This window comes from Sturnus vulgaris, chromosome 7 (genome assembly GCF_052056855.1).
Source record: "Sturnus vulgaris isolate bStuVul1 chromosome 7, bStuVul1.hap1, whole genome shotgun sequence".
NCBI classification, from domain to species: Eukaryota; Metazoa; Chordata; class Aves; order Passeriformes; family Sturnidae; genus Sturnus; species Sturnus vulgaris.
The window spans coordinates 313,371-331,173 of NC_142249.1; the positions used below are offsets into that span (position 1 = coordinate 313,371).

Sequence of the window (17,803 nt, forward strand, 5' to 3'; positions counted from 1 at the left end):
GTAGAGAATTGATTTGCAGTGGTCAGCGTGCCCAAGGGTGAAAGCAGAACTTGTGCTGTTACAAAAATAATGATTTTATTATAGTACTGCAAATGATGGCAGCCAGCAGCACCAGCTGTGCCTGTGAACTTGTGCTCCAACAGGAAGGGTAAATGAGGAAGGCCAGCTGAAATGTGCACGTCTGCCATGAGTCACCTCTGTCATTCCCTTCCTTCAGCCTCAGCCTGGCTGCTCCCTGTGCCTGAGCAACGTAACGGCCATGCCAAAGGGAGAGGCTGTCCTCCTGTACAGGCTGGGAGGTCCTTAAACTGACGGGGTTGGTTGATACTTATCTTTGATTTATTTCTAGAGTGGCTGTTGTACCCTTTGGGCTCTGCAGAATTTTCAAGGGAACAGAAACTGGCTCTAGGAGAGCAGAGAGCCCCCAGGGCTGCAATAAAGGAAGGAGGTATTTTTCAGTGTGCCTTTGAGGAAAGAACACCAGTCTTTGCCTCCTGTTTTTTCTTTTTTTTTTTAGCAAAATGAGGCTTGGTTTCTTTCCAGTGTTCAGAAAGATATTCAAGGCCACCTTGCAGGGGGTTTGGAGCAAGCTGGAATAGTGGAAAGTGTCCCTGGCCATGGCAGGGGCAGGAATAGGATGAGCTTCAAAGTCCCTTCCAATCCAAACCAGTTTGGGATTCTGTAATTGGTTCCTGCTGATCCAATACTTGAGTTTTACTTCTGGCTTTTGATGCTTTTGTTGTGGTCAAGAGCATGGTGAGACCACTACCTTTGGTGTTTCTGGGTCCTGTTTATTCAAATAATAAATTAGGATGTGTTAGGCAGAATAAACGTGAGAGATTTCTGGATAAAATCCCCGAATTTTTTGCAAAAGCATATGCAAAAAAATATGCAGTCAGACTCCTCTCCTGGATTGCTTTAAAATGCCAAGTGCCATCAATAGAGTTTATGATTTTTCCCAACAGGTTTTAGGAGGAGTGGGCAAAGTGGCTTGGGTTTGTTTTGCAGCATGTGTGGCACATGGAAATAAATGATTCAGTGTTGCACAAGTCATAACTGAAAAGAGCAGTGAGTTGTAGTTGAATTTTCTCCTCCCTGAGCTGGGTTAGGGTGGTATATTTGTTCCCTAACATGCTTGTCATAACTTGGTGCATTTCAGACATACCCATAAATAAATGGAGATGACTCGGATTGTTTGTGTATAAAACAGGGAAGAGAGGAATATGACTGCTGTGAAAACAGGCTGGCATTTTTGTCATAATGTGGGGGATCAGCCTTAAAGCAAATATTAATGCTGATGAAGAGAGAAACTGTATTAGAAGTCAGATTTTTTTTTCCCCCTCCCAGTAGGATTTATTGCTCCTACTTTGTAGGAGTGTGTCAGAGAATCTGAAGTACTGTCAAATGGTGTAACCTGGTATGACCTTTGGGATATTTAAAAAAATCAAAATATGAAACTGTGTTCTTGAATCATTTGATGTCTTTAAAATATTGGGGGGGATCTCTGGATAGAATAAGACATCCCAGCCATGGGACGTTGCCTCTGACTGGACCCCCAAGTTGATGCTTTTCTGTTGTCCCTGGCAGTTACAGTTTTGGCACTAATGTAATAGAAAACAGCATTAATTTCCATGCACACAAGGCAAATCACTTGTAAGTGAGGATTTCACTGGAACCAGTCGTGTACACCATTAAAAATACAGTTCAGCTTTCACACACTAAATTAATTATTTTTCAGTGATGAATCCTGAGGAGGGGGAATTTTGTACATTGTTGTAGGCAAAAAAAGTGGGAAGGAACTTCTCATTGGGAGGCTTTGTATGAGAAGGGAGATGTATCAATTTGGTGATGAGAAGAGGTGCCAAGGCCAAGCTGTTCACTCACAGGCTTCCCCCAGGTCTCAGTGGTTTTGTGGTGTGAGTGGGAGTAGACAAATGTACTGCAGTTCGTGGGCATATAGTGGAGGGATAAGTCGTTAATTTGGGAGGTTGCTTCGTGTTCTGGGGGTAAGGGACACATGTTAGAGATGTCATTTTCTTCCTGTGACTCATCCCAGAATCCCTCCCCCTGCTGCCCGCGCTGTGGGATCAGCCCAAGGCAGGGGGAATTTGGGGTGTTGGGGGTGCCAGCACACATGGCTGGGTCCTGTCAAGCCCCTTTTGATAAGGAGGGTGGTTGGGATTAATGAGGATGAAGAAGATGGGGTGGAGAATGTGCAGGGACATGCAGCTCGTGGGTGCTGCCTCGGCCTGTTTGGCAGAGCAGCAGAGTTCATCTTCTCTCCAGGGACCTTCTGTTCTGAACCTCTGCTGAGGGTCAAGAAAACAGCAGAGGACGGAGCAGGCTGGGGCTTGTTTCAAAGGGGGAAAGGAGTTCCCATTACCTCCCTCCCCCCCAGAATGGAGCAGGATGTCCTCAGCTCCTTCAAAGCTGCAAACCCCAAATATCTTCAAGTCTTTTGGCATTTGAGTGCTGGATCCCAGAGACCTGGGGTTTTTGTGCTTTCTGTGCTTCCTGGCACTGACCCCTTGGAGAACACTGCTTGTGACCTGAGGCCTTGGAGAAGGCTCCAAATTTGAGTGATGGAGTTAGAGTGACAGGTGTGCTGTTTCACACGGCGAAGGGTTTTAAATTTGAGGTTTTTATAATATAGTGATGGGTATGGGACAAGATGAAGGATTTTGGGTGTTGTTTCCTTTCTGTTCTTCTTCCTTCTTCTCCATGGTTTCAGGCAGTAGTTTCTGGTTGGACAGTGCTGCACTCTGGGGTGCAAGAGTTTGGTTATTGGGTCAGAAGTATAAATAATATAGGTGTTAATTCTCTATTGGACTGGTTAGCTTTAAGAGACCTTGTAGCCAGCTGGATTCTCCTCCATTTTGCTCACTTTTAGCTGGTGGCTGGAAGTGCTGCTGAACTCTCTGTACTTTAGATAAGATTTAATAAACATCCAAGCCCAAACACGAGAAAATTCATCTCCTTTGTGTTTTTAATCCTGGCTCTGAGTGAAGACAAAAGAAACTTCAGACAAGCCCCTAATGCAATGGTGCAGGTACCCCTGTTACATTTGAGCACCTCCAGGAAGAAAACTCTGGTGGGGTTGGGCTGAAATCCTTCCCTGGGAGGGTGGGTAGGTGGGCACAGAGTGTCCCATCCCTGGAAGTGTCCAAGGCTGGGCTGGACGGGGCTTGGAGCACCCTGGGGGAGTGGAAGGTGCTGGAATGAGATGATCCCCAAGGTCCTTTCCACCCCAAAGCACTCTGCAGTTTATTTCATCTCTTGCCGTATTTTGCACCGTGTCTGTTGTTTGGGGTGTGGAGATTTTGTTTGAATACACTGCTTCTTGCAGGGATTGATTGCAGTTGGATTTTCTTGTTGCTCCTCCTTTTTGTTCTTGCTTGCAGGGGATCGTGGGTAACCTGGCGAGTGGGAAGTCAGCGCTGGTGCACCGGTACCTGACGGGCACCTACGTCCAGGAGGAGTCCCCTGAGGGTATGTCCATATACAAACCCCACTCTTACTTCTGCCCCCACAAACTACATCCTTACTCATTTTTGGTCATGCAGAAAAGGATTAGCAGAAAAAAAAAAAACAAACAAAAAAACAACCACCCATGTGCTGCTTCAAAATTCATGGAATTTTTTTGCTTTAACGTTCTCCAGACCGAGCTAAGTATGCACGATGAATATAATTGTAGATTTTCCATGACTTCTTAGAATTCTTTAAATACTTTGACCTGCAGTGTGTGTCCAAATGAGAATTAGTCCTGATGGAGAGGAGTTGACTGCTCTCAGTAGTGCTGCTGCTTTCACTTGGGCTGTTGAAATCCACAATTACTGTCTGTAGTGGTGGATTTCTGTTCAATCAGGATGTTGGGAGAATAAAAAAATCTTCACCAGCCTAAATGTAAAGGTGTAACTTGCTTATTGTTTAATATATTAAACATTTGGGTTTTTTTTTCTAATGTTCTTATGGCATAGAAAATTAATTTGTATGCTGTAGTGTTTAACGTTAATCCTAGTTTGTAGCTTGAAATCAAAAATATCACAGTACCTTATCAAGGTTTATTTTACAGTAAATACTTTTTTGATTATTTTTCTTTATCTGTTTTCCTTATGAACTTTTAAATCCAACTCTGAGACACTGAATTTCTGGTTCCTTCTTTTCCTTACTGGCTGTTCCCTTCTTTGCAGATATGGATGCAGGTAACTATACATTGTCTTCATGGCAGCTCTCGTTTTGAAGGGACAGATGGTGGTTTCTGTACTAGAGCATTTTTCCTCTTGTTTTGTGTATCATTTTGAGTTGTTTCCTTTTGATTTCAAGTCTTTAGTACATCTCACTGTTTTTGTCTCTTGCTGTAGTTGTCTCTTCAGCAGTAGTTTGTAGTTTCATGCATCTCTGATAACATTTGTTTCTAATTAACTCTTCCCACAGGAAGCTGGTTTAGCTTGGCAGTTGACATTTTAACAGCCTGGAATTGTAGTTAAAATGGGAGGAGAGGGGAAGGGAGGGATGGACAAGGCTTTTCCTGTGGAATTGCACTTAACACTGAGCTCTTGCAGGTTCTAAGTTTGCCCTAAATGTTTTTGCTGGCAATAATAATTGATGATAGCAATTGAGCCTCTGCACAGAAGTGTGTGTGGATGATGCTTCTGGATGCTAATAGAGGCTGTAGTGTCACTGAGTACAGCAAAAATCACTATCTTGACACATCTCTTCCCTCACTTCATGAGCAGAGGATATTTGGATTTTTTTTTTTCCCCTTTTGGAAGATTCAAATCTACTGACTGTTGACAGGGCTAACCCTGCTCTCCTCCTAAAGGATGAATATTTTAGGTGATATTCCTTGGGAGTGTTGCCATCTGTCCTCTTTGTCTTGCAGGATTTTTATTTACAATGCTCATGTGATGTTGTGACTGTTTTTCCTGAAAGGATTAGATGACAAAAGCAGTGTCAAATCATTTCTCTGCACGTAAGTGTGGCTGACAAGCCTCACTAATGACACTGTTGCATTTCATTAACAGGAGGAAAACTGGAATAATTAAGAGCTCTGATTCGCCTTGTGAGGGATAAGGTCAAGGTTTCCAGTCCAGTCAGCATTAAAGGAAATTCAACCCATATAAATTACTCTCAGTAAACATCTCTAGTGGTGATTTAGTGGGGTTTTACCTCTCTGTCAGAGAATCACAGAACCACAGAGTGGTTTGGGTTAAAGGGCCTTTAAAGCTCCCCCTGTTCCATCCCCTGGCAGAGGCAGGAACGCTTCCCACTATCCCAGGCTGCTCCAAGGCCTGTCCAACCTGGTCTGGAGCACTTTTAGGTCCTTCAAACAAGTCCCTAGAAAAGAAAGTGTAATCCTTCATACTGGAGAGCCCTTTGGATCCTCCCCTGTTCCTTTTCTGAGGGACTGTAAACTTGCCAGGTTGTTAAATTGGATAAAGAAGAGATGGATATAGGATGTTAAGGTGTCAGCTGCTTGATCAGTTAAGAAAAAACCCAAGTTTATTGGCTTGGAATGGCTTCCTAACAGCTAAATTTATGAGGCATCATAAAATCAGTCCTAATGGGTGAAGTGATGGATATTTGCTGCACGTGGAAGTGGTGATTAAGGCCAGGGACTGCCATTTCTGCTCACCTTTGCCTTTCAAATTGCTGCAATTCCCAGGAAACCTGCCCTGCATCACACAAGTGCCACATCTCCTGCAGGCCTTGAAGGATTCAGCATTCCAGTAAATGAATTTTAACTATGTAAAATGAATCTTAACTATGTAAAGATGGTTTCAAGTTTCCTTCAGCTCTCTAAGTGAGAGATTTCTCTTGCTACCCACCACGAGAAGGAATCCTTCACTTCACAGTGGAGTTTTTTCTCACTGCCTGCCCCAGTTTTTATTTCTCTTCAGAACTTTTTTGTCCCTCATGTGTTTTGTAACTTGCAAACCTTAGTTTTCTCACGGAATTAAGTTTTTATTATGAAGAAAAACGGCCTTGAGACTCTTCTTTTGCATATTTAACATACACTCAGCTTGCTGCTGAGTGACACATTTTAAATCAGATGGAAGAAAAGCAGCAATGTGTTACCCTGCTGTAAGTGGGGAATTTCAGTCTGGGACTGAAGTTTTTGGTCTGGGACTTTCAATTTTTTTCTCTGATGATACAAGAAGGAAATAATGGGAGCTAAGGAATCCTAGGGATTTGTGATCTTCTAAGGAGCCTCTAAGTGATTGGAACTGCTGGGTGCTTTACCTGCTGAAACAACAAGTGAGGTGTGGGAAGTGGCTTTATTTCCCCTCATCTAAAATTTAATTCTGCCCGTAGGAGCAAAGTGAAATGTGTGGTGTTGGTGGAATTTGAGACTGAATTCTGTGCAGACCAAGGTGAAGTGAAGTTTATAGATAGGAGTAGTGAGTATCAGGAGGATTCTGTTGCTTGTTTGGGTTTTGTTTCCAAAAAGCCACAGAGATGTGAAACGTGACTTAAAGGCTTTTCCACATCTCTGGCTGTCTGAGAATATTTTAAGTCATGTCATGATTATTTCAGTACTTCGTTTTCCAGTGAGTCTAATAAAACAAAAAAAAGACAAATTGTGGTCCAGGGTGTCTCAGTTGGGATGACAAAAAAAGAGGGTTTTCTTCTCTACGTACTTCGGGATATATTTAAGAGTTATTTATTAATTTAATGCAGAATAATTATTTTTAGTATTTTAAAAAGCATGAAAGCCATCCACCATCCTGACTGCACCCTGAGCAGCAAGTAGCTGTGGCAGTCAGTGGAGGTTTCATCTCTCTCTTTGTGGAGGAACTTAGAATAAAAATGAAATTTTCCCCCAGTAAAAGGTACAGAATTGAGCCTTTAATGTGTTTTTCAGAAAGCTGTGATGATTTACTCTCTTTCCAAATTTGACCTAAGAGTATTTTTATACTATTGCAGCCTTCACCACATAACTTTTTTCGGTACCACAGTGAGCAGTGTATCACTTGCATGGCAGAAATGGTCATAAAACAGCAGGAATGGTCATGTTTAATATCAAAATACTAAATGAAGTGTCACCCTCAGCCTTACCTTCAAAGCATGTCATGAAAGTATCATGAAAATAAGTTGCCAGCTGTAACAAAAACACGCATTGATGATCTTCAAGCCTTTTCCAACCTAAAGGATTAAGATTCTGTATACAAATTACATCTTGAGGGATGGGTGTCTATGGTTTTCAGTTTATCTTGAGTAACTACTTCTGTCTGATGCTTTCTGAGCAAAGGGTAATTATGCAAGGAGGATTGAGGAAGAGTGCTTTAAAATTTCAGCTGCTTCTGTTCACATCCTCTTAAGAGATTTTCTCCTGGTCCCAGACCCTTACACAATATGTATGCAGAAAGTTCAGGCATAATCTATGAACTGGGATGACCTTCCAGGTGTCTTCATTCAGGTCTGATCCTGGGCTTGAATCCAAGAGTGTGGGTCTGGTTCACCTGGGGGGAAAAAAAAGCAAAGGGAAAAAAGACTCCCCATCCCTGGAAGTGTTCATGGTCAGGCTTGGAGCAGCCTGTGACAGTGGGAGGTGTCCCTGCCCATGGCGGGGGCTGGAATGGGATGGGCTTTAAAGGCCCTTCCATCCCAAACCACTCTGGGATCCTTCTTTGCTTGCACCTGGTTGTGCTGACATTTACCATTGGGCTGGGGTCACAGTTTGTGTTTTGGGTGGGGTGGAGCATGGGAGCTGCAGCAGAGCTGGACATTTTCCTGCTGCAGCACTGAGATTCCCATCCCCTTCTCCACATGATCCATGCAATTCTGCCTGCTGGGAACAATTAGATTCCTGAGGCTGCCAGTCTTTACAGAAGCCACTTGCTATTTTTATCTAGTTAATATTTTTCAAGTATGTAGGAAGGCCATATTTACTAAACACTCAGATTTGATCTTTGATGGATAAAAAGGAGGATGTGTCCCAGACTAATCTGTGTGCTCTGTTCTCGGGGAGCAGCTGGCTCAGATGTAAATGAAGAGCAGAGAACTGTGTCCTGTGTGGAGGTGCTTGGGTGCTTTCCTTGGAAACATTCATGCCTTTTCCTTCAGTATTTTTTGGAATTCCAGAAATAAACCACCATCATACACGTCAGAATTTACACAGGGTAGTTTTGAAAGAATCCCAACATGAGTTCAAAAAAGCCACATTAACCTTGAAGTCATATTTTGTGGTTCTTGGGCTGCACAACCCGAGGAAGCTGAAATTTTCTGTTGGTTTCAAATCCTTGGTGCAGTTTTCACAAGCCCCCTGAGCACTTTGGGGCAGATGAAGGATTTTTTTTGGCCTGTAAACCCACAGGCAGACGCTGTGTCGTGTTCAGAAGACAGTGATAACTTGGGACATGTGTTTCAGAATTACCTCTTTTCAATTCTTTGTCTGCCTTTTTGCTATAATGGTACCGACTGATTATTTTTATTTGGCATTTCACGCTGACACCCAGATATAAAACAACACTTGTCTCTTTTTTGATCCTTTTAAAGCACTGCTGCAGCAGGTTCTCTTGGGCTTTTGGAGCCTTTCAGGCTCAGCATAAAAGAGGGTGTTTATGTATTCTGCCCTCTCCCCTCTGGAGCCCTTCCCTCTCCTCATCCTCCCGGGACTGCCTGTGTGGGTTGGAGTCCTTTGAAAATCTCTCTCTTCCAGCTGTCGGCTTGGGGACTGTTTAAAGTGTCACACAAATAGGGAGCTCTGTTAATTAAAGGAAAAACTCAAGTATTTGCTCTTTAGGAGGTGCTGAGGAAGCAGATTTCCAGAAAGGGCTTCCCTTTTAGGTGGTGTGCCTCAAGGGTCTTTAAAGTGTTCTCTTTAACACCTTGTACCTTGGATGCCCAGAGATTTTTGGGAAATAATGGCTGTGTCATTGTATTTGTGTACTTCTCATTATGGGCTCCTCTGAAGGTGGATAAACTGTAAAGCAGATTTATAGCTTCTGTTACAACTTTAGGCTCTTAACAGCAATAAAAGTGACTTCTTCTCCCAAGTGATGCTGCAAGAGGAAATGGTCTCAAGCTGTGCCCAGGGCAGGTTTAGATTGGATATTAAGGAAGAGTTTCCCACCGAAAGGGTTGTCAAGCATTGGACCAGGCTGTGCAGGGCAGTGGTGGCATCACTGTGCCCTGGATGTGGCACTTGGGGACAGGGCTTGGTGGTGGCCCTGGCAGTGATGGGTGAGGGTCAGGCTTGGTGATGTGAGGGGGCTTTTCCAGCCTGAACACTTCTGGGATTCCATGGTTTTCAATCTCCAGTGCTCCCTGCCTCCTGCTGCTGTTGCTTTTGAAGCCAGTTTGCAGTGGTTCCTGCTGGACCTGCCTTTTGCTTTATTTCTCAAATGCTGCTTCTGGAGCTCTGGATTTCTGAATCACAGCCCACTGTTTCACTCTTGAGCTTAAAGCCAGATTTTAGTATTTTTCTTCAAACATGTTCCTTGTTCAGCTTGAATTTGATTTCTTATTGTGAGCTTTTTTTCCCCCCTCTTCCACTGAATCTGTTGTTTTGGGAAGTTGTATCAGAAAGTATTTTATTCTCACAGTATTTTGAATTCTCAACAGATTTGCTGCCACAGCAGGCTGTCAACAAATGTTTGCACCCATTTTAGGGAGGGCAGATTATGGTGTAATCACTGCTAAGTCCAGTTTTAACTTCAGGGTTGCTATTTGTGAAGTAAAACTATAATGAATGGACAGGTATTAGAGAAGCTGGGTAGGTATAAAAAGCAAAGGGATGTTGGAAAAGGCAGGAGGGGTAAGAAAAGGCCTGAGATCTGTGCATCAGGGCTTACAGGAGGTAATTCTTGGGCTTATCTTTGTGAGCAGTTTAGGGATTGTTAGTGCACGTTAAGATTCTGAAATTATGTTGGAAGCTTGTGAGGTCAAGCAGAAATTTTGAGCAGATGAATTTTGTGTTAGATTAAAAGCTGGGATGGGTTTGTTTGGAAGATGAAATGCCTGAGAAGCCAACTTAGAAGGAGCTGCAGCAAAGAAAAAAGATGGTATTTTACATCATTGGACTGACTTTGTAAGGAACTTTGTTTGGAAAGTGGTGTTTTGGGCTGTAAAAGTTTAAAACTGGAAAAGACTGGTGGTGGAAAAGGGTAGGAGTGTGCTAAAGTGGTATCACAGCCTGCCTGGAGGAGCTGACTTGCTGGGGTTTTTTTGTCTCTGACTGCTTTGATAAAAATATGCTTTTAAAATTAGGCTTGTGCATATACAATTAGTGGGTGTGAGGTGTAAGCAACTCTCTGCACCTGCTGTCAGTAAAATAAACCAAGAAAAGGGAAGGAAAAAAAAAAGATGAAAAATGAGAGCTATCAGTAGAAACGGGAGCAGTGATTGAATTGTAGATCCTTGTCAGCTTGTGGCTGCAAGAGGCTCCTGGTTTTGGGGAGGTTTGGGTGAGTGTCAGAGGAGAGGGTTCCCCACAGGTCCCTGGGGGTTGTTTTTCTTTCCCTTTAATCCATCAGAAATGCTTCTGAGCTAGGAGAACACACAGCATGTTCAGCTTTTACCTGCTCGGTGCCACAGTTTTTGTGTATTGATGTGCAGTGGGTGTAGATGAAGATAAAGATGACAAAGATGTAGATAAAGGTAAAAATGTGTTCCTGCTTCATGTTGGACTGAGGGGTGTCTGAAGCCAAGGTTCATCCCTGGAACTGGGGTGTAGAGCTTTGTGTGTCTGCTCCCACTCGATATTCTTGCCTGTTGACCTGGGACCATAATAATGAATAACTGGAAAGATGGGAACAGTATTTTCCTTGCCCTAAAATGGGATCAGCAGTTTATTTCTTAGTAAGAGCTCACACCTCTTCTCCCTTCCTGGTCTCTTCTCTGAAATAACCAGGCTTATTCACTTGCTGTTTTTTCTGACTGGGTATTTTCTGGGCAGATTTTGGTCCTTAGCTGCCATGTCCAGATCAACACAGGCTGAGGCTGGCGTGGTGACATGGGCTGGGACAAGCTGTCTCCTTCTCTGCCCTCTCAGGAATTCCCAGCTGCTTTTCTCTCTTGTGCCAGAGGTTTTTGCCATCCTGCCCCATCTGTCCACAGCTGGTTTGTCCCTGCTTTTGTCCCTGTGATGCTGCTTTTATTTTTCCCCTCTTTTTCTCGAACTCGTTACAGTCAAGTAAAGTACAATCCAATTTTCTACCATAATTGCAGTCCCTCCTGCTTCATTATCTAGAAACTAAATAGCATGTTACTTCCATCTTCTAGGTTATTAATAAACTGGGTGCAGGAGAGTTGAAACTGCTGCAGAAACTTGGATTAGTATCATGCTACTTCTTTCAGATGAGTCATTTGATGGGGACAGAGTGTGCTTTACCTCTCTGTGTGCACTCACATTAGGGTGATTTTTTTAAGATTGGCCCTCTCTAATTGGCTTAGCACAGCCTGCACTGGCTGTCAGGAGCTTTGCAGTGAAAGTAGAATGTGCGCTGCTCTGCTCCTGAGTCCTGTCTCTGGGTAATGAGGGAAACTTAATTGCTCAGAGGCTGGCTCTGGTTTGTTCCCATTTATCTTGGTGGTTAATCAATCACCTTCCTCTCCTTCTACTTGAGATAAAACACTGGATCTAGCTCAGCCTGTTTATCATGGAATCCCAGCATGGTTTGGCTTGGGAGGGACCTGAAAGCCCATCCCATTCCACCCCCTGCCATGGGCAGGGACACCTTCCACTATCCCAGGTTGCTGCAAGCCCTGCCCAGCCTGGCCTTGGACACTTCCAGGACCCAGGGGCAACCACAGCTTCTCTGGGCACCCTGTGCCAGGGCCTGCCCACCCTCACAGTTTCTTCCCACTGTCTCATCCAACCCTGGAGATTCTATGCAGCTATCACTGCCAGGTTTTGGGAACCCATTCCCATGCCCTTCTGGAGAGACACTGAAAATAGATCAGTGAATGCATCTCAGAATTAGTTGTTAAATGTCATTGCTGCTGCTACTAAAATTCCAGCAGTGAGCCCTCTTCCCATGGAGTTGCAAGATCATATAGTAGTGCTTCCTTGAAAGTTTTTAGGTAGAGACCAGATTGTATGATGCAATATTGCATTTATATATGGTGTCCCTGGGAGGGTACCTTGCTTTAATTGAGTATGGCTTGATCCTTCCAGGAGACCTCTCCACCTATTTCCTGAGCTATATCCTAAACCTATTGAGAGAAGCAGATGGTGGGGGTTGAAAAGCTCAGTCTGGACTGCTTTTGTTGGCTTTTGGGGTTTGTTTGACCCAGGTAGTCTGTTGGGAAGGCCCAGGGCTCCTTCTGCAGCTTCAATCTCATGTGGCAGTGATGATTCCTCGGTCTTTGATCCTCAGCCCAGCTCAGCTGTGCACAGTTGCTGAATTGTTATTTAGCACAGTGGCTGTATTCAGGAAATACCCAAAACCATGGAATCATGGAATATCCTGAGCTGGAAGGGTCATTGATCCAACACAGACACCCCAGCAGTCCCACCCTGTGCATCCCTGAGAGCATTGTCCAAACACTCCTGGAGCTTTAGCAAGGTTGAGGCCACCATCATTCCCTGGAGAGCTTGGGCAGTGCCCACCACCCTCTGGGGGAAGAAACTTTTTTTTCCTTTTTTTTTTTTTTTTTTTTAAATTTTTTTTTTTTTTTTAGTTTATTTAAATAAAAAAAACATGAATGGCAAACCGGAAGAGCACTATTTGGCCCTCTGTTTGAACGGAGACTATTTGGCCATCTGTTTGAACAGAGAATTCTGGAATGTGTTTCCCTGAAGAGGAGCCAAGTTCTTGGCACTATTTTCTATCTTCTGAGGGGAGGGAAAAAAAAAGGGAGAGAATGTGCATGTGTGAGACAACTGGCTGCTGTTGTCAAAATGCACATGTCACTGGGAATATAAAATACAGGCTTTTAGAGCTGCCTCAGTCCTACCTTTTGTCTTGCCCTGCCACAGTAGATGTTCAGCTGCTGCCTGCGCTTGTTGTGTGGCCATGCCCCCAAATTTATCCTTCTCATATAGCTAAATAACTTCATCCCCGTGGTAATTTGCCTGAATAAAGAGCCTGGTGAGCACAGTGGAGCCTGGGGATGCAGCAGGAAAATCAGCGGCTGCTCCGGTGAGCAATTACGCGGTGGAACAGCTCTGGGCGAGAAGAGGGAGTGGCCAGGCTGTCAGAGCCTGGATTGAAGCCTTCATCCCCGGAATTCCCCATGTAATATCCAGCTTTTGTAACGGGGAGCACCTCTGATTACAAATGTGTGCAGTGTTTAAAATTAATACTGATTTTTTCACCGGGTAATTTTGGTGCTGCCTCTGATTCTGCGCTCACCTCTGGAGTGTGGTGCATGGAAATGAGATCAGCAAGCTGCTGCTCATCCCTCCCGTTCCCATTTGTGCTTGGTTGTAAATTGCTGATGCACAGAGTTTATTCAGCTTGATGGTGATCAAAGGTGTGTGTTTGTGTGGGGCATTTTAAAGCAGGAGCGTGGTCAGATGCACCTGGGAGAGCTGGGGTGGTCTGTGGGCTGTGCTGGATGGGTTTGGGCACAGGAGCAGCGTTTGTCACCTGTAAAAATTCTGAAAATGAGCCTATGTGAATGGATGCTGCTCTAGCCCTAGAAAACTGGGAATAACTGCCTGGAAGTGTCTGTGGTGCCCCATCCTTTGGCCTCCCCTACAGGTACATCTGGGAGCTGAGAGACTCTCTCATTAAAAAGCTGCGTGTGTCATAATCCTGATGGGACCAGAGCAAAGCCAGCCACCTCCCCTGGGAGTGCTGCTATGGGGTTTGAGCTCCTTCTTTATATGAAGGTCATTTCTTTTGTTCTCAGTGATGCTGGTTTAGACGGTAATTCCTGGCTCCATCACATTCACAGATACTTAGGAAAATAGAGGGGGTATTTTGTAGCCCTGGGAGAGTGTTTGGCTTCCTCAAGGGTTGCTGTAGTCCCATATTTGAACTGGCTGATCTAATTCCTCTTTGCCTCTGGTGCTTTACAAACTCCAAGATGTATTTTTGTAAAAATAACGAACGCGGTGCTGTCCAAGCTGAACTGTCCCAAAATTGCTGCCCTTGCCCTGTTTTTGCTTGCCCAGACTGCTCATGGGTCTCATCAAGGCTCAGCAAATCAAAGGCAGAAGCAGTTTATTGTTTGCCTTAATCCCACGGCCACAGATACCTCCAGGGTATACCCTTGCTCTTTCTATTCTTCACTGTTTATGCTTTTGTTTGTGTAAATTCTTGATATTGAGGTGGGTTTTCTTAATCTCTGTCCTGTGCAGCACCTAATTTTGTGGTGTGCTCGTGATAAGGGCTCCTTAATGGTGTAGAAGCACAAGTTATTAGGGATGAATCCTGCTGTGAGCTGAGATTTGCATAAAATAATTCTTACTCGAGGGATGAGCGTGAGTTTGCTGTTCCATTTCTGAGCCTTCGGATTTGTTTTGAAATATTTAGTACAGCTTGGAAATGCAGGGCACTCTCTGAAACAGTTTAGTTGGAGGGGTGTTAAATTCCAATTATTTGTCGTGAGATACTTAAATCCAAACAAAAATCAAGGATTGTGAGAATGTGCCTATTTCAGCTAATGAGCACATCCCGCTTTTAAGGGTGAAGAAGGCACTTGAGGAGATTTGAGCTGGCTGTGCCTGTTGGCTGCAGCAGGGTGACAGCCCTTGGTGAAGTGGGACAGCATGTCAGGATCTGAATTTAATACTGGAAATAAAAATAATTGCACTGAGCTCCACGCCCAGTAGTTTTGGGGAAGGCAAGGAGCAGGTCCCCAAGGTGATCATTTAGGAAAAGAGCTGCTGACTAACTTGCATTGTATTTATTAAATTCAATACCCTTTTCCAAGCTGCTCTAAACAGTCAAATCAGAAAGAATAAATCTCTTAGGGCTCACGTTTGTGAACTGGATATATGTACGCTCAGATACTTCTTTATTTTTCAGTTCTCTACTTTATTCCACCCTGCCTGTACCTCCGTTGTCCCTCTGAGGAGTGTTTGAAGGTGCAGTCAGACTGGCAAGGCATCCTGTTGACCATAGGAATAATGAGTTGGCTCCTCGATGCATTTGGCGTGTGGTATTTTATAATTAGCTGGGGGAACTTTCAGTGTTTAAAAATAAAAAGGAACTAGGAAATGGGAATTAGGCAGAACTTTCCCTCTCTGATCACACATACACTGCATTTCTATTGTTACTTACAGCTTTAAAACCCCTCTCTGGAGGGCTCTATATTAAGTAATTCATCTTAGTTAACACTTCATTGGGAAGAGTGTGCAATTAATGGGCAATGTATCGAAATCATGGCCTGATTAATAGAAATCCAGTTCCTGAGAGCTGAGACTGGTTTCCTTTACAAGTTTTACACGTTTGGGATTGTTCTTTTCAGGTTCAGTAATGATGTATATTTATCTGACATTTAATCTGTGAAGGCAGGACTGAAATCCACTTTGTGAGCGAGATAATGAAAATCCATACATAGCTCTTCTGCTCCTTTTGTGCCATTAAACAATCAGAAATGTGATAATCCTAATTGTTGCATGTTTAATACTGCTTTTGGGGTAAGTTTATAAAGAAAAGATTAAAAAAAACCTCTGAACAAAAAACCCCAGCACAAACCCACAAAACCTCCTGTTCTTACATCTTTTATTAAACACACAATGTGTTTAAACATGCTTAAGTGTTGCACAGAGCTGAGCTGTGGAGTAATGTTGGTTTGAAAGTTGCTGTTGTGGTTGGGTTGGGGGGGGATGGTGGGTCTAAGGCAGTGTGGGGTTCCCCTAAGGCAGCAGTTTTTGTGCAGATTGTTGTGTTTGGAGGATCAGCGTTAGCTGGGAGTGCTGACTTGCTTGGGGAGCTTGTTTGGAGATCAAGTTGGAGCTGTTGGCTCTCAGCACATTTCAGTGCATTGGTTTTGGTAGAATTACAAGTTTTGAAGCTGGGAAATAGGGTTCAAATGGGAACTAATTCCAGTTTTAAAAACTAGGAAGAAGAGAGAAGTTCAGGGTGTGTTAGTGGTGGGTGTGTTTTATCTCAGTGTGGGAAGCCCAGCTGTGAGGGTGGGTGATGGTAAGCTGGAGGCCTTGGGGACTTTGGGGCTTAGGTGGGGAGATAAGAGTGGGTTTGCTCCAGGAGAGGAGCCTAAATACCTCCCCAGTGCTTAGGCCAAACTCGCTAATCCTGGCTTAGGCTCTGTCACACCAGAAGCCCTAAATGGGATTTGTCGTTTTCGAGAGAGGCAGCAGAGTGCCCAAAATGGGCTTTTATCCCCAAAAGAAGCAATCCCAACCCTGCCTTGGGGTGGTGGCTGAGTCCCTGTGAGCCAGGGGACAGGAGGTGACAGAGCAGCTGCTCCAGCTGCTGGGGTTGGAGCCTCCCTTATGTCACAGGCAGCCCTTGTTCTGCATTCCCTGCAAATACAGGATCAGGAATAGGATGTGGCTGGGGGCTGTGAGTCTGCTGTCTTTATCCAGGTGTCCAGAGCAGGTCTGGGATTCATCCCAAGGCAGGAGCACGGGGTTCTGTGCTGCTTTAGTACATCTCTGCAGAGGTAGCACCACTGTAGCTTTTTTGTCTAACATGTGTCTGATATCTTCCCCTAACTGTGGTGTGTGAGTGTAGAGCTCTCATTCCCATAACATCCCACGTGTGTTCTGAGAACTGGGCTTCCCTTGAGGAAATGCTGAAACTGATTTTGGTGGTGAGGCACGACGTTGTTTGTGTACACCTTTGCCTTTCTTAAAGACACTTCTGTCACAATTATCTAAAACAAAGGTGATACCTACAGGGTTTTAAGTGTATGTATCAACCCAAGGACACCTCATGTGAATTCTAATGCAATTGTTGGCTTCTTCCCACATTATCCTTATTCTTTATATATATATATAAAACGTATATATATAAATAAGGCAAGTACATGAACTTTAAGTAATTCCCATGTGTTCCCATATAAACTTCAGTTACATTCCAGTAGTTGGTTAATTTGCAAAAGACATATTTTTTCCACAAGCGAAGCCTTTTTCTGCTTTGTGCTTTGTATCCTTGCTGTGTGTAACAAGCTGCTTTGTGTGGCAGGTGGGAGATTCAAGAAGGAAATAGTGGTTGATGGACAAAGCTACCTGCTGCTGATCAGAGATGAAGGAGGCCCTCCAGAGGCACAGGTGAGCCCAAAGCCTCGCTTTCCTTGTTTTTCAAAACTTCCTGTGAAAGAACTAGCTCTGCTTTGTTCTGTCCTGGGTCCTTGTCATCCTCCTGCTGGGAGAATTCCAGCATCACTCTCAGGTGAAAAAGTTTTTGTCCAGCAAATGGTTGGGATTTCAGTTATGATGGATGGATGAGTGTGCATAGGAAATGTTTAGGATTCTGACTGAGACCTTCAAGTAAGGATATACAGTTAATTTATCCTGAATTCCAAAGCAATGTGCTTCCCCTAGTGACACGTCAGGATTTCACAGAATCACAGAATGGTTTTGGAGGGAAGGGACCTTAAAGTTCATCTCATTCCACCCCTTGCCATGGACAGGGACACCTTCCACTGTCCCCAGGGTGCTCCAAGCCCCATCCAGCCTGGCTTTGGACGTTCAGGGATCCAGGGGCAGCCACAGCTTCTCTGGGCACCCTGTGCCAGGGCCTGCCCTCCCTGCTAGGGAACAATTCTTTCCCAGTATCCCATCCATCCCTGCCCTCTGGCAGTGGGAAGCCATTCCCTGTGTCCTGTCCTGCTCCAGGCCCTTGTCCCAAGTCCCTTTCTAGCCCACTTGAAGCCCTTCTGGAAGGGACTCTGAGGTCTCCCTGGAGCCTTCTCTTCCCCAGGTTGAACACCCCCA

General features: G+C 44.3%; 1 protein-coding gene across 6 annotated transcripts in view; it reads left to right on the forward strand.

The window, feature by feature from the left end:
• AGAP1 (ArfGAP with GTPase domain, ankyrin repeat and PH domain 1) overlaps positions 1-17,803 on the forward strand; it is a 304,936-nt gene that overhangs the window by 95,162 nt on the left and 191,971 nt on the right. For 4 of the 6 annotated variants that reach the window (XM_088167529.1, XM_014890724.2, XM_088167526.1 and 1 more), the window contains exons 3-4: positions 3,402-3,489; positions 17,052-17,137. In XM_088167529.1, coding sequence (XP_088023655.1) covers positions 3,402-3,489; positions 17,052-17,137 — 174 coding nt within the window. Of the gene's footprint in view, positions 1-3,401; positions 3,490-4,190; positions 4,203-17,051; positions 17,138-17,803 lie in introns of all 6 variants that reach the window. The other 2 variants (XM_088167528.1, XM_088167525.1) reach the window with 1 other exon arrangement.